Source organism: Pteronotus mesoamericanus, unplaced genomic scaffold, assembly GCF_021234165.1.
Source record: "Pteronotus mesoamericanus isolate MK-2021 breed Mesoamerican mustached bat unplaced genomic scaffold, CSHL_Meso_final contig_163, whole genome shotgun sequence".
Taxonomy (NCBI): domain Eukaryota; kingdom Metazoa; phylum Chordata; class Mammalia; order Chiroptera; family Mormoopidae; genus Pteronotus; species Pteronotus mesoamericanus.
Window position 1 is genome coordinate 3,914,209 of NW_026555064.1, and position 25,267 is coordinate 3,939,475.

Genomic DNA, 25,267 nt, shown 5'->3' on the forward strand with positions numbered 1-25,267 from the left:
TTTATACAAAAACATTTAAAACTGCTCCCAAGGGCAGGACACACAGACACACAGTCATGGGGAAAAGGACAAGGGTGACAACACCGAAGCATTGCAAGCTGCCCCCACGCAACCGTGCCCTGGGCCAGGTCCTCGGGTGGGGGAGGATTAGCATGATGTCCCTGCAGGGGCCTCCTCGCCCCTGCTTTTGGGCACAAGCCAAAATTCACAGCTGGCTCTTTGGCCGTGGAGAATCGGTGTCTCTAGCAACAAGCGTTCCTGACCCCGCCTGCAGGTACTGGGGGTGGCGTGTGACTCGGCGGTTCCTCGGAGTTACTCGCCTGTAGAGCAGTGTGGGGAACAGGCTAGGCGGAGCCCTGCCAACACACTCTGAATGACAGCTGAACACCCGTGGGAACATGCAATATTTACCATCACCGTGGGGGTTACAAACAACAGGCTGTTCATTCACGGAAACATCCAGTTATACTCTGGAGTTTGACACTTGACTGTGGACCTCCGTCAACAAAATGGGGAAAGGCCATTTGTCAACCACAAGAGGTAGATTCCGTCCAAGGGGGTCTGGACGTCACTATGCAGAGCAGAGCCTGTACCGGACCATGAGGCGGAAGGGCTGGGTCAGCCCAGGGCCGCTGCAGGCTACAGGCCAGCGACGCCTGACTGGGCCCTGAGTCAACAGGCGTCCCACACAAGGAGGGCGAAGCTCTCTCATCAGCCCTGGGCACAGCTCTGGGAGACTATGAAACTTAATATACAATATTCAGTTTTGATTCTAACAAATCACTGTTCCTCAGGCTTTTCATTACAGGTCAAGTGAGCCAATTGATAATGTTTTCCTCAATGTTCCCAGAAGCTGCCTAACAGTGGTGCAGGTGGCAAGACTGTCCACCCCCTATCCCGGCCGTGGCGGGTGACTCCCCAGAAAACGGACTCAGTCAGGACGGTTCTTTCCGTCTAACGGAGCTGTGCTCCTGAGAAAGCTGGGCTCACTCAGGCTTTCAGCAGAACGCTGCTAAAAAGCCAGGAAAACCACAACTGAAGAGGCCTTCCCATATTTTGGCACCCCACCCCCCAAGTACTGAAACATGTCAAAAGATCCTGTTTTGCAGGCGCTGCCTGGGGTGGGGGGAGGGGAGGAGTCAGGGAGGAGTCAGGGAGGCACAGGGACAAACGGGGGAGGGGCGGGGGGGGCTCCCAGATACCCGCAACCCCGGGGCAGAGGGGCAGGGCAGGGCAGGCCTGCGAGGCTAAGGAGGTGGCGGATACTCAACAGATGTACTTTACAGGCACAGGGGTGGGGGTGGTGGGGGGGAGGGGCTTCCTCCAACTTCTCTCTGGCTATTCTGAGGTTCCTAGACTACAACGGAGCATGAGCACAAGCAACTGCTTCCCTTCTACTTGGTTAGGAAGCAATCGAACCTTTCCAGAAGGTGAGAGGCCAGAGGTAAGGATGATGGGGCTGTGGAGACAGCCCATCAGCAGCCGTCAGGCCACCAGGTGGCCTTAGGTGCTGCTGAGACCCAATGTTGCCAGGTGTGGCCGAGATGCCAACATTCAGGCAGCCATTTTCTAGAAAACCCGATCTGGAAGACAGGCCCCCGAAGACCAGCCGGCCTGCTCCCGGGCCTGTGGGGGCGTGGCCACAGCAGCGCCGGGCTCGGTAGCAGGTGCGGGGCGCTCGGGGCGCTCAGGGCGCTTTCTGGCCTCAGTTCGGCAAGGGCTCCGGTCCGACAGCTTCGTCAGGGGTGCCGACCACAATTCTGACTCAATATTTTTTGCAGCCCTTATTTTCCTTTCGCTGCACTTACTTTAATGTTACTTCACTTACTCTCATCTGTTGTGTACATGGATTTAGATAAGCGACCTTGAAAACATTTTGGAAGAAGGAAGGTCTGAAAAAAGATGGCAATCACTGTCACTGCCTTCTCATACCATTCTAACCACCTTGAGAAACCTAATTATTTTTTTTACATTGTTCTGTACTTTTAAAAAGCTCCAAAACACTGATTTTTAAGATGGCATTTGTTTAAACTTGGGCCGTTTCTTATCCCAAGTTCCAAAGAATAATTCACACCTCAAATAGCCTGCTTTGGAAGCCCTGAGCAGGCAGGGAGGTGCCGCCTTCCGCTGGGCACCCCAGCCGGCCGTGGGAGCCCCTGCAGGAGAGGGCAGGCGGGGCAGGAGCGGCTGCCCAGGAGGGCGCCCTGCCTGGGGGTGCCGGGGCTCCTCGGCGCCGGGCGGCGTCTGGCCTCACGGTACCTGCACAATTCCCCACCCGGGGCCGAGGCCTGGGCGTCAGCCAGATGGGGGCCCGTCCCATGCCAAGCCAATCCTGAAGTGAAAAGGGGAACAGGGAAGGCGCCAGCTTCCGTGAGGGGGAAGCTCTTGGCTCTTTACTCGAAAAGCCTCAGTGTTGGCTGAGCAGCCAGGCCAGACACAGCCGCTCTCCAAAGGCAGGGCGTGAAGTCCACTTACCACGATAACGGAGACCCCAGTCGTGGTGCTGTTGTGTTTGGGGAGCGCGTTATTAAAGTGCTGTTTTAGTTTACCTGTTACTTCGGCCTGCATATTATTCTCCTGGGAGGCATCGTCCTACAGCGAAGAAGCAAATACAGTGGTTTGATTTTCACGGCTAAAACTTGTCTCTTCCCCATCACCACCAACTCTTCCTCACGGGCCCACCTGACCCAAGAGGCTGGGGGAACGACAACCCATTACAAACAATCCCTGTTACTCAGCAGTCCCGGGCCCCCAGAAAGACCCGACTCAGTTCGTCCCGCTCCTCAGGTCCAGAGCGCAGGTCTCCGGTGGCACAAGGGGGACATTCTCCGGGGCTCTGAGACCGTCCCCACAGCACGAATGCCATATAATTTAGCACACCAAAATTAATGAAGTTTTTATTTTAATCAAGATTTCAGTTTGTTGTTAGTCTCTGTTGTTCATAAAATAACATGGCATCTCAGCTACTTGGCCCAAGAGCCCTGTCTCTCAGCGGGAGCCAGAGAGGCTAGACCCAGATGTCAGGGCCTGGGGGACAGTGGAGGTGGCAGAGGAGCACGGGGCACCATGAGCCCTTGGTAGGTGAGCCTCCCTCTGCTGGAGCCTCCAGGAGCGAGGGCAGTGCCGACCCTCCAAGGTCTCTGTCCCAGGGCCGTCTCTGCCCTAAACCCGGGGTGCCCCCCAAGCCCAGAGGAACCCTAGCTGGCAGGACACCTCTCTGCCTGGCCCTGGAAGGGCCTGTGCCTCACCTCCCTACCCACACCAGAAGGTCTCCTGTGATCATGCGCCATGAAGTTGGAGGGATCGGGGTCTGAAAAAAGTTCATCTCTGGGAAGATCCTGAAAGCCCCCGGTCCCCAGAACTACAGAAGGCAAAAGCTGAACGCCACCGTAGATAGCATTCCTGCCGCCCCTTCACTTTGCTGTGGGGGAAACTGAGGCCCAGAAAGGGTCAGTGCCTTGCCCAGGTCCGAACGCTCCAGGATCCTGGTGCCACCTGCTCCCTCGCGAGAGCACCGTGCTCCTCGCTCATTGGAGACACAGAGCTCCTGGCTGCGCCACACTCGTGGCCCCAGAATGGACAGGCGCTGTTTCCCGGGCATGTGGGTACTTACTGACACCCAGGGGTGGCTCAGGATCTCTCCTGCGGTACACCGAGCCTCAACGTTGACCTGGAGCATCTGGCTGATTAACTCCTGCAAGGAAAAACAGACGACCAGAGAGGAGACAAAAGGGGGTAATTCCAGCATAAGTACAGGAATCTGAGTCTACACCAGTGCTTCACAGAACAGCCAACACAGCTGCTCAGCCGTTTGAACTGCAAAGCCATTGTCACCTACACTCCCAGTGCCGACAAGGCAATTCTGCGACGCAGTAGCCTCACTGGGTGCACAGCACGCAGGGAAGAGAGGGCTCTCCTCAGTCTGTGTTAAACCAAGGTGTCCTCCCCTAAGAGCTCTGCTCACGATCATCATTCCAGAAGGAAACACTGCAGTGTTACCCCTTTGGGCAATTCAGTACGTCTCACGAATCCATTCATATATTCTGATGGGCGTCTGATACCGTATTCTGCTGTGTATAATGTGCATTCTTGCCCAAATTTCTGAGGGACAAATAAGGGTGTGCATTATACATGGATAGAACCAACTCTGTATCTATATAAATGTTTTTAATTCTTTTATTTATGCTTGTGTATTAAAAGTATAACTCTAGAAAGCAATAATGATACCCATATGCAAAATAATACCCTGGAATGCAATAACCAGTTTTGTGTCCTAATATGCATAAATAAAAACTGAATTAAAAAATTAAAAAGGATGATTTTTTTTTTCCCTGAAAGTTTGGGCCAAAAATGTGGGTGCCCACTACACACAGGAGCACGTTATACACGGCAACGTATGGCACGTATTGCTTGAATAAGTGAAAACACAAATGTTTAGGGTTTAAAGCGGGGTCTCAGGGTGAGCTGGGAAGGCAGCCAGGCCAGCTTTCAGGATTTGGTGAAGAGGTTCAGAGACTGTACTTGGGAATGAACGTAAAGACGGACCACTGTGCAAAGTCAAGGCAGACCTGGAGCTCCAGACCAAGAGTCCCATGTGAAGCGAGGACCCCTGGCCGCAACACACCCACAGAAACAGCCTGGATGGTACCTTTGCCGCGTCTGTGATGTTATCCCAGTAGGGGGCTGGAAACTCGAGCTTCCCAGCCAAGATCTGGTCGAATAGATCTTCCTGAAGATTGTTCTCACTGTGAGTGACGAAGAAAGGAAGAAGAGCCAAAGTCACCAGAGAGTTTTTCAACAAAATGTTCACGGGAAGAGGGGGGAAAGGAGTCCAGTCTCTGGCTGAGGCATTTCCTCGCCCCACTGCACTTGCGGTGACACATTTTTCCTTTTAGACATGAACTCAAGAACATTTCCACGGGTCTGGGAATCAGAGAGGGAGAGAGAGAAGGGAGACACAGGGAGACCGGAGAAGCCTGCGGGGTGGGCTCAGAGCCCCAGCTGGGGTGAGGGAGGGCTGGCGATGGCTGCGCAATGGCTCTGGATGTGCTCAGTGCCATGCCCTGTGCACTGGCAATGGGTAAAGCAATACATTGTGCATTATGTCTATTTTGCCTCAGTAAAGAAGACAAGAAAACAAGAGGTCCACAAATCATACAAATCCTCATTTCAGAAAAGAATCTCAGCATCTGCCCTCAGTTAATCTCTCACGGGAACAGAGTGGAAAAGTAGCTCATCTGAGTCAGGGCTCTTTGCCCTTCCTCTTTCCAGTTTTCCAATCGAACAGCCAAGGATCAGTGAAGCAGCCAACACAGGAAAAAGCCATATGGAGCTCAGAATCTGGATAAAACAGTCCTGACGTGATGAGCTCCTCACTGGAACTTGACTTTCAGTTAAGCTCAGCCTGAGAGAAAGAGCCCGACCAAGGACATCAACGAGAATTACACTGGTTGAGACAAGTGCTCCTCGCAGCCCCTGGGTGGGCATCCTTCCTCAGCCTGTGCCTACCTGTCCCACACTCAAAGGGGCGCTCGCGCACGGCTGCTGCATAATGAATACAGGACGACTCGACTTGCAATGGGACATGCCATGGAAATGTGAACACACTGCCGGGGAAAATTCAGCACGCTGGACATCCCCTGCCTCCTGGACGCCTGCGTCTGCATGGCCACAGAGCCCCCGTCATTGCCTGATGGCTCGCCGGTGGCCAGAGTGAGAACAAAGTCATTATCTTTTGAGGTCATTACAAAGCCTTAGTAGAAAACTCAGATGGACTGACGGAGTCAAGATCATAGTCCAGAAGTGGAAGTCCAGGCTCATCTGGCACAACATTTCCCTTGGAGTTCCCAACGTGGCCCGCGGCCTATTATGGCTCAGGGAGCTCACAGGGCACCCGGCCTTCTGAGTAGGAGCCTGATCATGCTACCAGCCCTCTCAGAGTGGGCAAGGACAAATGTGGTGTCCTTAAAAATGGGTCATTTAGGACAGTGCCTAGAGACAAATTCTGGAGCCATGTGATGACATGGCTGCTTTGTTCTTGTTCTATGAAAGAGGAGAGTTGGTGAGATTTGCACATGTCTGTGACACACCCCAAGCCCAGCTGAATCCCAGCCACTGGTCCATGGAGTCTAGGGCCACAGGCACGTGAGAGGCAGAAGTTGGACTAGGAAACCAGGCAATCAAGAGGTCCCCCCGATCTCCATGCTCCTGAAAAGTGGTTTCCTTTGAGAGTGTACACACATTTTGTTTTAGACATCTGCACCTTCTCTCTCCTTTTTTACTTACTTCCCTATTGACTACACGCAGCCCAATGTCCTTCAAAATGAGTAAAGGACACACCTAAAACACAATGAGATTTTACAAAAACTTTTAGAAAGCCAGGGGACCCCAGGAAACTAATAGTAGAAGATATAAAATATATCACCTATTTCTAGAATCACTTCTTTTAGCCATCGCTATTATTCCACTCATCTCCCATTCCCCCCCCGCCCTGAAATCTCAAATGACTTATATTTTGTTAACACATATGGCTTTTATTTTGTTGATAAACAGCTGAAAAGTTGGAAGTGAGTATGCAGCATTCATTTTGGGTCTTGGCAACACAGCCCGAATCAACAAACAAAACCTGGAATGTCCTGGCACTTAGAATTCACCCCGAAGAACCCACGCTGTGTGCTGCAAGGGCCTCAGGCTTCCCTCACTAAGAGAACTGAAAGCCCAACAGTAACTTATGCTTCTTAGTGGTCACGTAAAAAAAAATCCTCTCTGATTGGATCTGTGCTGGATTTATTAACACATTTATACTCTGTAGTCTGGCTGAGATGCTTCAGGGCACTTCTTTATACTAAAACAATATAGCCCCTGGATCAAGGTGCTGTTAAGTCTAAAAATTTCCATTAAGAAAAACCTCAAAAACAAAACAAAAAAAGTTTGGGTCCATCCTCTTTTCAACGGTGAGTCAGGAAGGTAAAGGTCCTGCAAGGTAACCTGAAAATGTTATTTCATAAATGATGTCCATACATTTCATGTATGGGGTGTGCCTGTGTTTAAGTAAAATCTCAGTATAGTCATACAAATATTACTTTTTTAAAAAAATTTATTGACTCTGTTGGGGTAACATTGGTTAATAAAATTATATAGGTTTCAGGTGTACTGTTCCATTTACAATACATCATCTGTATAGTGCATTGTGTGTTCACCGGCCCAAGGCGTCTCCTTCCGTCACCACTTACGCCCCTCTGCTCTCCCCCACCTCCCCCGGCCTCCTTTCCCTCTGGCGGTCACCATGCTGTCATCTGTGTCTGAGGCTTATTTTGTTTTTGTTTTTGTTTTTGTTTTTGCTTAACCCCTTCACCTTTCTCGCCCAGCCCCCCAACCCCCCTCCCCTCTCACAGCCGTCAGTCTGTTCTCTCTCTGAGTCTGTTTCTATTTTGTTTGCTAGTTAATTTTGTTCATTAGATTCCACATGTAAGTGACATCACTTGGTACCTGTCTTTCTCTGACTGGCTTATTCCACGTAGCATAATGCTCTCCAGGTTCATCCATGCTGCCGCAAAGAGCAAGATTTCGTTTTATGGCCAAGCAGTATCTATTGCATAAATGTCCCACAGCTTTTCTAGCCACTCATCTACCGCTGGGCACTCGGGGGGGTGCAGACCGGGGCAGCCACTGTGGAAAGCGGTATGGAGATACCTCAAAAACTAAAAATGGAACTGCCTTTAAGACCCCATTATCCCACTTCGGAGAATAGATCCAAAATAACCCAAAACGTTAATTGAAAAGAATATAGGCACGCCTCTGATCATTGTAAGTAGTATCTTTTGCCAGCGGTCCTAAAACAGACTTGCTTAGGCAGTAACTAAAATTTCCGTTCCCTTTAGAAAACCAATATCCTTCTTAGGAACAATGAGTCTGGGGTTGAAAAACTGCAGGAAGGATACATGTCAAGCTAAGACTAAAGCCTGAGAAAAGAAAAGTGAGAGCCACTATAGTTACAGAAGCTGAAGCTTTAAGTCCCAAGTAACAAATTTCAACTAAGCAGCTGTGGGTTAAAGTGATCTTTGATAAAACAAAGAAAATGTTTTAAAATATCTGTTGGAAGGACTTTCATTTTAGGGACAAATTTGTGTAGATAATTTATTCTGTACCATGGTCTTCTCTCATTATTTAAAGCACCATGTCCTAATTTGCTCTATATGCAGTTTATGTTATAGCAGGTTCGGGGATCTCTCCCAAATGTCCCTGTGCTGTGAAGGCGCTTCTGTAACTAGCATGTAACGTTACAGACTCCCTTTCATCACAACCTAGGAAAAAGAGAAAGCATTTCTGTACATTTCAGAGGCTGTAAAGCCAGTCCCTGACTATAACGTATAATGGCAGCGGATTTCAGAATGGAGCTTTACAGCTTTTACAGCCAGATGTATCTCCAGATCCCACAGAGAAGTTGCTGTCCACGGGGCATCAAGTCACAATACATACACATACTTGTTTAATCTGAGCCTCACTTTTGTTAAAAAGTAAAAAGCAAAGTCCAAGGAAAAACTCCCAGGCTGCACTGGCAAGTGGAAACACTAGAGGGAGTTGTGAGCACACAGGCCTCTAAAACTGATCCCCAAACCCCTGTCCCAACTGGTCTCAACTTGGGTCAACCAACATTGAGAGGAATGATGCGGTGACCAGCCCCTAGGTCACCAGCTAGCAAACACACTAACCTCTATGCTTGATTAGTTCCCAAAACTGGCCATCACTGAAACCAGCCCCAGCACAGCATGATAGAAAAAATGGCCCCAAATTATTCCGTTCCCCGTAAGTACGCGTTCTTAATCTTCTCCCACACTTACCGCAGGCATAGCTATTTGACCTCATGTGGTCCATGGGATATCCATCAACAAACGTGAAGCAAGCAGAGACTTGAAAAGTGCTCAGAGAGAAGAACTTGCCCTCTCTCTCGCTGCTTTTGGGATTCCTGGATCCACTGTCAAGTGAAACCCCAGCTAGACCACCGAAGGCTGAGAGGCCCATGGCCCAGTGGTATCTGTTGTCCCAGCGGACACTCAGTCAGCCACAAGGCATGTGAGCGAGGCCACACCAGACCATCAAACCCCTACTGAGCTGGCCCAGATCATAGACCTGACAGCCCTAACCCTCGGGGTCGTTATTAGTCAGGACATGTTACCTGGCATGTGCAATAATCCTACAGGCTGTGCAATCCACCTAGGCAATGACCTTGATGGAAGACCACGATGTCGATGGCCAGGTAGAAAGCTTTCCACGTACAGAAACCCAACCCATGCCAGTAGGTCGGGGGTCCGCCCACTTGCTCTATCTTCCATTAGATGCTGGTGATTCCCAGCCCTCAAGTGAACATGCCCTCAGGCGAACATGCCCTCAGGCTCTAGTTATTTTTCTTGATCTGTATTCTTGCAATGTATGTCCTTCCACCACAGACTCTCAGAGGGAGAGACTGGCCTCTCTGTGTCACTCCTATGATAACAGCAGTGTCGCTAAAAACATTCAAGTCAACTGAACGTAGATCATTTCAAAAAGATAAAACTTTCCACTTTTCTGAATGTTTGAAACTTTTCATTATAAGACGTTGGGAGGTGGTAAAATAAACCTGTTTTTTTGCTTACTGACAAAACACTACACCATAAAAAACGTGACCCCAAAGAATATGTTGATTCACCATTTGATTCCTGACGCTTAGAATACACAGTGGCTAACTCAAGAGTAGTAAAGTGAACAAAAAAGATTAAAATGAAAAGAGAGCTCAAGAACACTCAGAAGAGAATCAAACGTGTATCCCTAGATGAACTTCTGCTTCAAAGTCGTTCATTTGCTCCAAAGCATGAGGTGGAAACGGTGCTGTGGGTGAAGCCCACGCTTATGCCACACCCATGAACTGCTGAGTAGCAGGTGTTCTCCATGCCCCCAGTAACACACCCTGACCTGCATGTGGCCACCTCTGCCAGGTGAGGTACATGCTCACCAAAGACTTGATCTGTTTGTTCCCAGGCCTATTTGTGTTGAAAGCATTTATAATTCTACACCACTAAATATTATATGAATGGATAAATAAAAGTTTTCTGTTTCTGTTATGAGAAGTTGAATACTTTAGAGTGAGAGTTGTTAAAAAATGGTTCCCAAAGTAAGCAGGAGAGATAACTATTAAAAAATTGAAAAAGGTTTTCCTAGAAGGATCAGATTGCTTTACAAAGATCTTTAAACTTCACTTGCCTTGAAAATAACTGAGAATGGGAACTGGAGACACAAGACGATGAGTGTGTTTCGCAGAAGAATGACCACAAGAAACTCAGAGGACTCTACACAGAGCAAAGGCCTTGTCCTCACATCAGAAGAATGGTCAAGGGCCCTGGCCAGGTAACTCAGTTGGTTCGAGCATCATCCCAGTATGCCAAGGTTGCAGGTTTGATCCCCAGTCAGGACACATTGAAGAATCAACCAATGAATGCAGGAATAAGTGGAACAACAAATCAATGCCTCTCTTTTTCTCTCTCTCCCTTCCTCTAAAATCAATAAATTTTTTGAAATTAGAAAAAGTGTGGTCCATGAATATACATTTATAGGCTGTACATTAGATAAAAAGTAAAAGCCATGTCTATATAATTCTTAACTGACATTTTTATCACCCACTTTCTGGTCTTGACTGCCAGAAGTAAACCGTCTGCTTCCTAATCAAAGGAAGAGAGCTTACAATACAAATACTGTCCCACAAAGGGCCACTGACCTTCGGAAGGGCGGGAATCCACAGAGGAGTATGTACGTGATCACGCCGGCTGCCCAGATGTCCACCTTCAAGCCATAGCTGGGAAACATGGGGGGAAGGGGGAGATAAGCATGTTACCAACCACCAGAACCCTCCACATTACTGGACTACTTGCCTTTGTGAGATTAAAAAAAAAAAAAAAAAAAAGGTGTGGGGGAGTCTTCAGCACCAAACTGTTCACTTCATGTAAACAAATTAACTGCCCTTTGGATAAAGGCATCTGCTTTTCTCCCAGTCCTGATTACAATCTGGGGAACTACTGCCATGTTCCCAAGACTAGCCCTGGGACAGAAGTCCAGGCCCAGGACTCTTAAACATAGAAAGACAAAGTCAAGTTTCTGGGATCAAAGTTATGGTCCAGATCGATAGTTTCCCCTTCTCCCCACCTTCCCCAGAGTCAAATGAATACACTGGGAGGAAAATATACCTTTCCCCTCCAAAGATAAAGCACCAACCCGAACCACAGGAGCCTTACCCGGTTTCGGCAATGATTTCTGGGGCCACGTAAGTTGGTGTGCCGCAGACCGTGTACAAGGGGCCTTCCACCACGGTGGCCAGCCCAAAGTCTCCCAGCTTCAAAGACTTGGTGCCGTCGGGGTACTCACACACCTGCAACAGAAACCAGCGACCACTACAAGTTGCTTTTTGCCTCAACGATTCCAAGAGGGCCCTTGGAATTCGGTAGAAGTGGCATGAAGACCTGGACGTATAAACTCAAAAGAAATCTCTCCTTGCGTTAATATCTTTGTGATTTATCTTTGATGTTTTCAAAGCTCTGCTTGTGCTCTTGAGAGATTTTTGCACGATTATGTGGAATTGGAAAAAAAATGTCCACCTTTGCACAAAGGTGCCTTACCTGGGAGTTTAATGAACACAGGCGCACGCTCAGACAGCGTCAGCGATGTGGTGGCCGCTTACCTCATGCAGCCGGAGAGGCCTCTCCGCCTGGAGGCAGGAAACGGGCCTGCGCTGCGGGCTGACTCTGACTGCTGACTCTGTGTATACCTGAACGTCTCAAATATGTGTATCGAGTGCCCACTAAAGCTCCAGGTGTTCTCTAAGAGTCTTGCGTGTTTTGTTTAGAAAAGTCAATGTGACTGTAAATATTACACAGGGGAGGGAACCTTGGAAGTGTAGGCAGAAAACGAACTTTGGGACCAGACAGCCTGAACCTGAATAACCAAGCAGCAGTTCCCTCACTTTCTGGCTGTGTGACCTTCAGAAACCACTCACCCTCTTTGAGCATGTTGCCTCATCTGTGAAATGGGAAGGCAGGGGGTTGGTGTGATGATAGCATCAGACCAAGCTTGGATCAGGGCTCCGTGGGTGTCCCTTCCCTGTCCTGGAAGGTCTGGCTGATTAGATCATATAATAACCATATTGGAAACAGTTTAACAATGTTGGTGAAAGTGTCAATGTTTTTGCTTAAATCGAAGCAACCCTTCTAGAAAGTATTTTAGCAATGTGTATATTTCTTAATATCATTAATAATCTTTGATCCAGTAAATCTACTCCTAAGAACCAAGCCTAAGGGAATAGAAATGGGCCTAAATGTTCTACACAAGGCCACCAATCTCAGAATTTATCTGTGTATTTAGTCATGTAAGTTAGTCAACGTAAGTCATGGCATATCCCTGTAGTAAAATATTTACATCACCAATAAGCACATTTCAAAAAAATATTAATCTGGACATTAACTATATTATGTGAAATGAAAAGGAATGTTCAAAACTATATATATATATAGTTTGGTTTATCTCTAGGTGTTAACGTTGAGGATTAATTTAACTTTCTCCCTTATACTTTTCAGTAGTTTCCAATGAACATGTACTGGTTCCATAATTTGGAAAAATTTTATATATAGGCACATTTTCCTTATGGGATAAGAGTCTGGAAGTTATATTCTGAATGGATGGTCTTGGAAGCAATCCAGCATGTAGGAAAACACACTACAGGTCTAACTGTGTTCTGTATTGTGCTTGTCTACTCGTCTCTTGGATGTCCATCCTGAAAACACTGAATTTCAGAGAATAACTGCAGAGACTGATCTGTACTCATGTAACATCTTTCTCTATTTTAAACTTATTTAGTTTGCTTTTCCTCATGTTTTACTATGAACTAACCAGATTTTGATCTAAATTACTACTTAGGAGAGGAGGTGAAAATTTTAGAAAATTATGTTTTTTCAAGATAAGCATGTTAACGACATCATCCATTAGTCTGATACTTAAATAGGGGAGTGATTTATACAGTCATCAACAAAAAAAACATCAAGAACCTCAGAGCTCCCCCTGTTAATGACCTCCAATCCCTACAGGCATTTAAAACAGGGTCACACTGAAATACCTGCTTTACATGTGAGGTCCTCACGAGTTTAAGGAGGATATTTTTCACCTGAACATTTCAATAGCTGCCTCCCTGTTTACGTGCTGCACACATACACCCGGCACGCCACTCCATGACTTCCAAGCTCCACAGGCATCGCCCCGAGGATTTTGAGTCCCTCACAGATATTTATCATCCTGAGTCAGCCCACAACTTGGCAGGACCCGATTCAAAGCTGCTAATGATTCAGCCCAAAGCAGCAGAAACCAGGTTCTCAGTGCTGCTGGAGTCTTAGGAAGACTTTCCATCCATTATGTTTAATGTCAACATTAGCGAGAACACGACGCGGTAGGAAATTACAGTTAGAATTTATGACGCATTTACTGAAACCCGGACTTTAGAAAGAAATTCCCGAAGTCACTGCAGTGATAAGAACATTATAAATAACATTATAACTCTAAGTGTATCATGAGAGTTAAAAAAAAGTTTTATTCATGACATTGTTATTTTGTTTTTATAACTTTAATATATACTCATTAGGTACATTTTTGAAAAATAGTGTTTATTTTAGACATTCAATTTAGGGATGCCTAGGGGTATTTAAGGGTTGTCGTCAGATCCTCAGAGGCCCCAGCAGTCCCGTTTTTCACATCCCCTATAAGGAAGGCAGGCTCAGATGCGGGAGCAGAAATAGAAAGGGACTGAACAGTCTATAATCGCTGAGTTATGTCTGAGCAAGTGGTGCTTCTTGGCTAAACATCAAAAGCAAAGTGTCATAAGGGGCAGACAAGCCTGAAATAATAATATTTTATCTGATTCATCTCTCCCCAATGCTAGACACAGAGGCAAATATGTGAAAGACAATTTGAGTAGATTTCAAATCTCAGCTGGAGATTCTCTTCAAAGCAGGAAAAATATCTATCAGTCTGTGTGTACGCACACATGCATTTATGACATTGCTTTAGGAGACTGATACTGACACACACACAGATGGTATTGCTTTAAGAAAGTGATTTGAAGGAAGAGGTGAATCAGTGCCCACGGACTCCAGGCCTTCTGTTCTGGCAGAGGGTCCAGTTCTCCCCAGCAACTGACATTCTCCCAGGACTTTGCAGATTTCAGTGTTCTCCCTGGACGTCTATAGTCACCCCTCTGGGCAACTAGGAAGAGAACTGTTGCCTCCCTTTTACAGGTGAGGAAACTGAGGCACAGAGGACTCAGACTGGCTAGCCAGCTGAGCGTTCCAGCCAACAGCACTGCCATTGAAAGCAGGTCTCAGGAGAGCCGTGAAAGCCATGCAGGCCTGGCGGAGCCGTGACTGCCGCAGGCAGGCGCACACATTCGGCCACGGGGCCAGGTCACACAGTCCCGCGGTGAAAGCCGCAGCGCCAGCCGCAGGGGGAGGCGCGCTCCGTGAAAAGTTGCTCTCAGAATGCAAAAATAAAAAACGGGAGGCATGCAGATCCCACATACAAAGCGGGCCCTGCACGCTCTCTAAATAAAATGTCAACCTGATGATTTAGAAGGACCTCAGATGTGAGAAACCAGCCCTCTTCTCTACCGTCCCCAGAACTCCTGGAAAGCGGATTTATCACTGGTCCCTCATAGTTAACTGTGACAGGGCACCAGCCGCTGTAACTCACAGTGTCTCGGCCAGCCCTGTGCTCCCTGACACGGCGACCCACATGGCTCCGGCGGCAGGGTTTTAAATCACAACACCGCCACCGCAGAAGGGGATGCAAATCAGATGTCTGAATGCTCTGCTGCTTAAAAACTAAAGTTGGTTATAGAACAGGAAGAGGCTGACGGTCACCGTGTGTTTACTTTTAGTGCCAACCTGCCGACGAAATCGAGAATCCGCTCTGTGGTCTAGGTAGGTTTGCAATGGCAGACACGTCTTGTACCTAAATATGTGTGCCTGAGGGTGTCTGAAGGCTGACCCATGGCCCTTCCTTCTGTCGCACACGTTAGCTCCATCCAGACATCACATCCATCACCTTTTTCCTTCCCCTCTCCTTTGAGTAACACGGAGGATTTGGCGCCAGTCATGGAGAGGAGCCAACAAGCAGCTCGGCCAGGCTACACGGATCAGGGACTTGGTTCCAATGCCCTGGCCACAGCCTGGGACACACCATGTTGGAGACCTCGCTCCCCACGACAGTGTCTGCCCTGGATGCACGACAAGGCAGCCGATGCTGGGATTCTCCATGGATTCACAATCGTGAGTGGAAAACAGAAGAAATGGAGATGAGAGTAGCATCAGTGAGCTGCAAAGTGGAATCATTGGTTTACGGGCAACTTTGCTCATGTCTCAGCAGTGTCCTCACGGGGCCTGAACAGCCATAGCTGCGGTCAGGGCTGGCTCCACAGCAGCCACGGGTCCGTGGGGACCTGTGGCTCCTTTATCCACTGGGAACGTTGATAACTGCAGCCCCTGGGGTGGGGGGGCAGGCACGGCTGGGAGAGGTCAAGGGGGTGTCCTCCTTACCACCGGCGTCGGGTCTGGCCACACTCGGGAGAGGTCCTGTCACCTTTGCTTGTGAGGCCCCTGCCCCAACACGGCCAGGTGGCCGAAGAGCCCGGGCCAGACACACCCCACGGGGTCATCGTTAGGCGAGAAGCGTTTTCGGAGGGGAGAACACCACGTCCTCGCTTCTACCCGGAGAAGCCCAGTTTACAACTCAGTCTCCATGCCTCCTTCAAGCTCATAAAACTGAATTCATATTACGCCTTATTTTACAGAGCAGGGATATTTACTTTCCTAATAGGAACAGGTAGAGATGAAACATAGTTCCCTCTAAGCAGAAAACAGTCAGAAAAAACCTCACATACTCTCCAAAGGACACCCAGAAATCATCAAATGGTGTCACCATGAGGGAAACCAGATACGCAGATTGGGCAGGAAGTCCCCAGCGTGGCCTCAAAGCCTGTCCATCAAAGCATATTCCTTTCAATAATCATCTGCCTAGTGCAATATGTCACAGGCAGTAAAGACTTGTGCTCCAGTGCCAGCTGCTAGCTAGCTGAGGGACCACTGGTGGTCAGTCGCCAAACATTCACTCCACATCCACAGCCGCATTACTTGGCCCTGCTGACGGCTCTGGGGATATAAAGACAACTGAGACACAAACCTTGCACCTGATGGTTTATGCAACCCAGAGTAGGAGACAGACAAGCAGGTGACAAATTCAGCACTTTGTGGCACGAAACCAGAGGGGACCACAAGTGACTCTGGCCAGGGGTGCAGTCAAAGAAGACACGCCTTGTGCTCAGCTGTCTTAGAAGGTCAATGTGTTTGTCACATTTCTGGGAGGCAGCACAGTGCAAACAGAGACCAGCATGGACACAAGCAAATGAGGCAGAATGCTGCTGACAAAGCCAGGTCTTACCTAATGACAGGGTATGAGGAAACCTAAACAGGATTTAACATGGTAGGGAAGACTCAGACAACCTCGCCTCCCAAACAGTGATGGTGCCCACAGCTCAGCCCTGAAAGGTAGGACTAGATAAGCCAACTGCCTTGAGTATGTCGGCGGGGGGAGAGGGGTGCGCACACATAATTCCCCCATCAGCTTCTCTAAAATTCCTCTACAATGGAGACACAAGGATGGGCTCAGTTAGCAAGCTTTGCTTAGTTATTAAGGCCACCAGGAAAGTGTGTTAAATGTGGCTTAAAGGCAACTGCCACCTGGCAGGCTGGCTGGCTGTCTGGGTGGGGAATGGCTGGTGGCAGAGGGGAGGCTGGAAAGGTAAATTAGGGCCAGATTATAAAGCACCTTGCGTGCCTTAGTGCAAGGCTTTCTTCTGCAGAACAATGGGGCAAACAGGCTTTTAAGCAAGAAAAATTAGCCTCTCTGGGTTTCACTTTCCACATCTGTAAAGGTGAATGTACTAGAATGTCCAAAGTTATGTCCAGCACTTAAATGAACCCTCATGTTTTGGTTCCATCTCCAATTTATTCTTCAGAACATTTTGCCTCAAAATAATTTCCCTGCTTACCTTTCTTCAGACAGTACCATCTGGTAAACAATAAATGCAGAAATGCAGATCAACTGAAGAAACTCATTAACATTTTGTGATCATGGACTTGTGTCAGACTGATTTTCAAAATTGAAACTCAGTCCCTTATTGCAGGATTGGTCTGGACTCTAAAATGTCATTGTTTGCATGTGATTGTGGTCATTCTACAGGAAGAGAGGCATGAGCAGGAAGAGCAAAAGCTGGGGTGACGTACCAGGAGGTTTTCCGGCTTGATGTCTCTGTGCACGATGCTGAGGCCATGGAGGTACCTGAGGGCGTTGGCCAGGTTGTACACCATGGCACTGCCATCGCGCTCGGTGTACTTGGTTGATGAGGTAATTGCATCAAAGAGGTCCCCACCCTACAGGACACAAAAGAACACATCAAAGCATCAACCATGGCTATCCCATGAAAGTAATAAAGACAGTTCCTCAGCCTGCAGTAGATTTTAATAATCCACTAAAATGGACAATTATAAACAAAGTTTCAAGGTAGCAAAACCCTTTTCTGATTAGGTCCTTCAAGGCTACAGTTAAGTTTTGGAATTAGGCACCAAGGAAATCTCTTGAAATCTCTCCATCGTCTTACTTTGACCAATTCCATCACCAGAAAGAGCTCAGTGGCCGTTTCCATCTCCTCAACAAGCATGATGATGTTTGGGTGCTTCACTCGGCGCAGGATGGACACCTCATTCTCAATCAGGTGTTCCTGTCAGACAAAGGGAAGAGAGAGCTGCGTTAGATGCCGCAGAAGCCTCTGCTTGGCCCTGTGTTCTGGAGAATGACATGGTCCGCAGACCCAACACCGAAGGACCTCCCTGAGCCTCCCTGGGTGCAGAGACAAAACAAATGCTGGCCTCGTTGATTTCCACAGGGACAGGCCAAGTCAGGGTGCCAGCTCACTGTCACTAACAAAGAGAAACAGACACCCTCCAAAACATCCCTCCGAAGGACCCAGTGGCTCTGTCCTGGCACATAAAACAGTGCCTTCTGGCCTCTTCACCTCTTCCTACACCTTAAGAGTCATGAGCTGCCAGCGCTTCGGCCTGCTGTGCTGCACCATGCGGCTGGAACCGCGTTTGGACTTCAGTGTGCTCTGAGACAAAGGCCAGACAGACGAGGAAACCTGGCATGCTCGTGGCATAGGGCGTGGGCATTAAAATGTGTTTGTTGTTTTAAACCAGTGCTAATATGAATTTGAAATTTATGTTGAAATTCATGGGGGAAAAAAAACAACTTCCCTCCTCTATGACTGGCAATGAAATCATTCACCAGAGGATGTACCGTATCATCTTGTATTTCAGATATCAGGGAACATACAGTACCGTGGGGACCACTAGTGGCCCCGTCTCATTTTCTCCTCTGAAAACACCACCTGCTTATCAGCCCTGGTGAGTCACGCAGTTGGGGTTAGCTCTATAGCAAAATGTTTACTCACCATGAATCATGAACAACTATTATTTCATTTTACCATGAGACACGAAAACCTCTCAATAACATCACATTTGTCAACCCTCATTAACTGTAATAATAAATTATTTTGAATTTAGGGTACACTCTGTAAAATTAGCTAATTGTCATCTGACACATTCCAGATACTTGAATATAGCTTTTATATAAAATTTACCTTATAAGAGACATCATTTGCTACCTAAATACACATATATCCATGCATGTGTGTATCCCTTATACTTTCCCTATTGCCTTTGCTATCATGAATTTCAGAACTAGGTTTAATGTTCCACTGCAGTGGGAACATGATTATCTTATCTCTAGTTCAAGATACTTTTTTATGGTTCCTCTCTTATCTTCATTCATCCATGTGTACATGGATTTGTACTGTAAACCATCTCAAATGCTTTCTGACAATAGCTGGAAGTATGAGTAGTAACAACAGCAAGCAACATGCAGAGAAGCTCCGTTACAATCTCCTGCACAGGGTGGGCTGTGTTTCCTGAGCATTGAATGCACTGCGTTTGTCCAAGTGGTCACTCAGGGAATGCTGACAGATGACAGGGCCAACGCTAGTCAGAGGCAGGGGACAGAAAAGAACAATCGCTGACCGGGAATCTGGTCACTAATTTGTCCATTGCTGCACCAGGTCCTCGGGTGACATCCCTACACTTTACCCTTAGAACAGCCCTTCGAGGCAGAAGGCAAACCTGAGGTTCCTGATATCCAAGCCCACATTTGTTGTGCTACACAGCATCCCCTTTCCAAGGGGACTGCTTTGGTAAAAGTCAGCTGGAATTTTTGCAAATGAAAATGATAGCTGCAAAGCTGAGCATGTTTTAAATTCCTTGAAAAGACAGGAACCAGAGGCTGTATCACATTGCGCTGGGCAGCAAGGCAGAACCACACCAGGCTTTGAGCGGGGAAGGGAAATCTATCCCTTAATGAGCAGGGCTGGGTAATCTTTGGCCGGCTCAGGGCTCAGCAAATGCTTCCAAATCTCCTGGGGGAAAAAAAACGGTGGTTCTCAGACCCTAATGCACCTCACCTGGGGGTCTGGGGACAGAGCTGCCTACCTGCGCCTGACCCCCATGCCCGAGTTACAGAGCTGCGGCCTCAGAAGCAGCAAACACCCCCTGGTGCCTCCCCAAGGACGCAGCTGTGCAGCCAGTCCCTGGTGGTTGGAGAGACAAAGGCCCCACAAACACTCCGCATTTGCATGGCTATTTCATAGCCTCTACCTCACGAGTGCCCAGCAAAGTCCTTACCCACACTAAAGGGCAGTTAGCTGGACTTCTGTGGCCATGTAAAGGTGAACCAGTGAATTTATTTCACTCTCTGAAGCTAAGACAACAGTGGTCACTGCCACTAAACTGAAAAAGGCATTTTTTAAAAGCTAAAAGGATTTATCACTTCAGTTCTCCCGCCTCCTCACCTCCCTCCTCCAAGCAGGAAATTTACCTGTTTGTGATGCTAATTTAGATTGACAACGGTGCGTATCCCCATCCCTGGAACCCAAGCACTCTCTCTGATTGGAGGTAAAGTAAGATGTCTACCACCTAAGGAGACTACACCTCCCCAAAGTTATCTTTTTCAATAAAAAGGCACGGCAGAAAGTCTTCTGGGGTGTACCATGGAACTTGCCCCAGGACCACCAACGGTGTCACATTTCAAATAGCGCAGCAGCGGTTTCTCTATCATTACTTATTATCTCAGCTCACTGCATCCTATTTGACAACGGCTGGTATGCTAAGCACACAGCAAACATCATGGGGATGTGGGAGCTCTTAGCCTTTGTCCCCCACCCCCCACTATGCCTGTCCAGTTGCCTATGAAGGAACTACAGCACAAGCAAAACAAAAGCAACGCAAGAAAATCTTTCCAAATGTTATCTTCCTATTTCTCATGGAACCCATATGTAATCTTTGCTTCTAATGCATAAAAATACTCTCTAGATTACATTTTCCAGGAGAATATTTCTAAATACAACATAAACATCACTTTTGTCTTGAACTGTGCTGAACTTACATTATTCGATCATCTACCATGATTTATGTTAAGTGATTCATGGTTTGACTCCCAATGATTTACATATGAATCATTGGATGGCAGTGTTCCCCGGTTGCGAGGGAGAGTGAATGACAAAGAAAACTGCTAACTTGGCAAAGGATACCCCTTATCTTTGGCCAGGGTGGTTTTTATCCTACAAAAAAAGATAGAGATAGACAAAAGCAGGAGGAGGAGCTGGAGGAAGAGAGGGAGGGAGGAGATTAGGGAATAAACAACTCTCCCAAACCAAACTAATCATCTTGTCTCCACACTTCCTAGCCCCATAAAACAGTCCTCCCCAACCCCCACCCCAGTCCTGTCTCGCTGAATGAACCTGGCTGCCCAAAGTAGAGAGGAGCTCCGCCCCCCCCCCTGCAGCCCACCCGTCACCCATCGCTGCCGGGTCTCCCTTCTCAACAGCCTCTGAAGCCCCCCACTCACCCCTACCCCCATTGCAGTCTCCCACCGAGACCTCTAGGCTTTTGCACAGGTAGTTTCTCTGTCTGGAACTTTCTTTCCACACTCCTTGGTGAATTTCTGTTTATTCCTCAGAACCAGGTTAGATCTCACCTTCTCTAAATAGCCTCTCCTGCTCAACCATGGCTGGGTTACCTGTGCCTCTTATTTGCCCTCATTGCTCTCTGCTTGCCCAACGCAGCTCTCACTCCTGTCCTGGAGATTTTTATTTACCTTGTTCTCCAGTAACCAGCACAGTGAGCCCTGGAGAGCTTGAGTGAATGAGTAAACACACGATGCCCTGCTCTTGACCAACACTGGCTTTATAGGGGTATTTCTATCGCTTGCTGAGGATAATACAGTCAGACAGAACATTCAAAGCACTGTATGGAATGTCTGCGGTACAGACAGAAAAGGTCTTACCACTGCAGTTAAGGACTCTGCAAGAGATAACTCTGGGTTATCGGGGTGCCTTTGCAACAGTCCCTACGAGGTAAGAGGCAGGGGGAGATTTCCCATACAGAAGAGGAAGCGGCATGAAGGAGGGGCAGAGGCAAAGTGAGGTGGCCAGGAGTCAAGGACCACCATCAGCTCCCAGAAGTTACTTAGTTAGAAGCAAGGACCAGACGCTCACGGGGCCTCCAGAGGGAGTGGGGATCTCAGGCTTCTGGCCTCCTGAACTGTGAGGGAATGAATTTCTGCTGTGGGACACCACCCACTCTGTGCTAACTTATTCCAACATCCTTCAGAAACTACCACAACATTCATTTGGATTTATGTCCTGCCTGGGCCCATAACACACGGATAACGAGTGCAAAATTGTGGGAAGAGAAGGAAGGACCACTTCTAAGCACCAAAATAGAAAGCTCAGAGCCTCGGACACTGTGGGAATCAGTAGATACTCATTTAGAAGGAATATTATTTAGAATATTAGTCGTGGAAAAACTCTTGAATTTACAAGCAGCATAGATTTCTCAACAGCTCCCATAAATCCAGTTCCAAGGCAAAGCTTGCCATCATCTCCTGTTCAGAAGACCCAAACACGCTGTCTGCGCTCCGGGCCCTTGCTCAGGCTGGCACGCTGTCCTCGCATTGCTTCCTGCTGAAGTCCCGCCCCCTGCTGAAGTCCCGTGAAAGGCTTCTTGCTCTATCGCGGCGGTGTCTTCACAGATCACCTGCTTCTCTCTCACATGCTTCCCCCCAGACTCTCATAATACTCTTTGCATCTTGCACACATATCAAATTTTAGGTAAAGGAGTAAATTTATCTAATAATGCTCATGTATACTACAGGAAAGCAAAGAGAAGATCAGAGTGGTTAAGGATTTTCCCCCCAGGTTGTTATTACATGAACAAATGAATACATTTGGAGAGGGAGGAAGGTAGACTGGCCAAGGTACAGGCTGAGTAACCAGCTGGCCCGGACGGCCAGTCCCTGCTGGCCTCAGTGCGACTGTGGGAAGCTGCCGAACCTCAATCTCTGTCTCTTTATCTGTAAAATTGGTACATCCATTTTGCAAGTCACTAAAAGTAACGTGCAAAGTTCCTATGTGTCCAAGCCTGGATAGATTATACATTTTAATAGAAGGCAGATATTACTTCCAGTATTTTTAATTTTCTGTGCACAACCCATAATGCAGATATGACCAACGATACCCAGAACAGTGGCTGAATGCCTCCCTCTACATTTTGTTTTAAAAAACAAATTCCCTACTTTTTCTAAAAATACAATCAAATGGGATAATCAGCTTATTTGGAACAAATCAAGTTTTGGAATTTTAATTTTATAGCGTCACCATGGAAATGCATGTTCCAGGATTGTGAGGAAACAAACAGACATATCATCATGAGCTACAGAAGGAGAATGCCATTCAGCAACAGGGAAAACAAGATCCAGTGCGGCCCCTATGCTTGTGCTGCAGCACTCAGTGCACTGGGGGCTGCTTTTTTTTTTTTTTTTTGCATAGAAAGATCTTTCTTTTAAAGATCATAATAAAATGGCTGCTTAAATTTTAATCAGATGGAAAATATCCCTACCCCAGCCTTTTTTTTTTTTTTTTTTACTTTTTAAAAAAAATAATACAGCTGCTTAGAACTTGGCTTCCGAACTCATGGCACAATCTGCCTCAGTCCCACACCACCGGGTACAAAGAGCGGCACCACCTTGCGTGCGGGGAAAGGCTTCGCAGCTGAAAAACTTAACATTATCATTAGAACAATAAGGAAAAGCACACAGAATGAAAGAAAATTGAGAAAAACCTTAGTTATTCAAAGAAAAGTGGGGCATTCTGCACAGATTGCTTCATCAGTTGTCACAGTGTAGTAAAAAAAAAAAAAACAGCGTAAGACAAATTTGTCTCTTGGATTTTCCATTCTGGTGTTCTAAGAAGATTTTTCTAAAACTTTACCATAATACAGGGCAAATAATGTCCCGTTTTTTTATTACAAAATCATAAGTATGTAATTCTGCAACATAACAATATCATACTCAAGCACACTATTTTAGGTGAAATGTTCAAATTAAAACTATAAATTATTACACCCATATTACTACCCTACCATCCACACTCAAGCAGGCATTGATCCTTCTGCTGAATCCTGTACTTTAAGTTTTCTGTTAAAAGTACACAAATTTGTAAATGCCCAGTGAAGACTAGTTTAGGAGTTCCATGGATATCAAATCACTACTATCACATAAAATCTTCTTAATTATAAATTCTCAGGCATATTAGTATTGTTAACAGTTAATGCATTATATTCTCATTATATGCTGGTACTTTTCTACATGTTTTCCATGCCTTAATTCAATCAACCCTCACAATAATCTTGTCTAAGGTACTAATAACAACCATGTTTTTGAAAGAGAAACAGAGGTACAGAAGTGTTAAGTAATTTTTCCACGGTCACACAGTAAAAAGAGGCACAGCAAGGATTAAACTTTATACAATGCAGCTTTACAGCAACATTGTTCAGTGGAATTATAATTATGATCTACATATTCAATCTAAATTTTCTAAAAGCCACATTAAAACACACATAAAGCAGGTAAAATTAGTATTACTTATTTAACCCAATGTATCAAAAATATTATCATTTCAACATGTAATCAAATACAAAAGATATGAGATACCTTACATTCTTTTTTTAGTACTAAGTCTTCAATTCTGTTATATATTTCTATACATATAGTATCTTTCAATTCAGATCAGCCACATTTCATGACCTCAGCAGCCTCATGTCCCTGGTCCTGGAGTAAGTTCCACAGCCCACACTCACTGCTAGGCTCCCAGAGTCTAAAAAGGTCTTTGTTGTCACTGTTATGGAATATATATAATTTTTTCAACCAGTTAAAATATCTGGATGGTCTGACTTTAGGTGGTGGCACACAGTGCAATATACAGATGATGTATTATAGAAATATACACTTAAAACCTGTATGATCCTATTAACCAATGTTACCCTGATAAATTTAATAAAAATTATTTTTTTTAAAAATCTCAGGACCCTAGTAGCATGCCTAGTTCCATCTGGAGTATGGGACAGAAGGAAAAAGTGAGTCCAACTGGGAAGCCAAATCTTCCTGGTGCTTCTGCACAGCTTCTGTTACAAAACAAACTAGCCCTTCAAGGATGTCTGTACAGTAAACACCCTTGGAACACAGAGGATCCCCCTCCAGGGCAGAGGGCAGATTTGTTTCCTGACCATGAAAACAAAAACAATGTCCTCCTCTGGGGCAAGGGTTGGCTAGATTTACTAGCTGCCCTCGCAAACTGGGGGGTTTCCCCAGCCCGGGGATCCCTGCTGGGACGCAAACCCGACTGTGTGCACAGGCTGCCCCTCCTGTGGGACCCAGCGCATGAGGGGACCAACACAAACATGGGGCTTGCGCCACGGGCTGGGCCACAAGGAATCACGGGGGGTTTTCTTTTCTTTTCTTTTCTTTTCTTTTCTTTTTTTTTGGTCTCTGGCCCAGGGGAGCTGTGCCTCCCGCCAGCAGCTGTGAAGCGGGGAGGCCACCGTGTCAGTCTGAGAGTGGGGTGAAACCTCAGACTCCTAGTGGCTCTAGACACACTTTTGGTGTGTTGCTGCGTTTTATTTCAAAACACGCATCTCTCAGAGAAGAGAACTGATGTTTTTTGATAGTGAGAGCCAAGCGCAAATCAACTTACTGTTTAGGATTA

The 25,267-nt window shown here is 46.9% G+C and overlaps 1 protein-coding gene across 7 annotated transcripts in view; it reads right to left on the reverse strand.

The window, feature by feature from the left end:
- The window catches only part of DCLK2 (doublecortin like kinase 2), a 128,072-nt gene that overhangs the window by 3,899 nt on the left and 98,906 nt on the right, over positions 1-25,267 (reverse strand). For all 7 annotated transcript variants that reach the window (XM_054562682.1, XM_054562675.1, XM_054562666.1 and 4 more), the window contains 7 exons: positions 17,720-17,839; positions 17,346-17,492; positions 11,262-11,395; positions 10,748-10,825; positions 4,649-4,745; positions 3,614-3,694; positions 2,476-2,592 (listed from right to left, as the gene is read on the reverse strand). In XM_054562682.1, the coding sequence (XP_054418657.1) occupies positions 2,476-2,592; positions 3,614-3,694; positions 4,649-4,745; positions 10,748-10,825; positions 11,262-11,395; positions 17,346-17,492; positions 17,720-17,839 (774 nt within the window). The remainder of the gene's footprint in view (positions 1-2,475; positions 2,593-3,613; positions 3,695-4,648; positions 4,746-10,747; positions 10,826-11,261; positions 11,396-17,345; positions 17,493-17,719; positions 17,840-25,267) is intronic.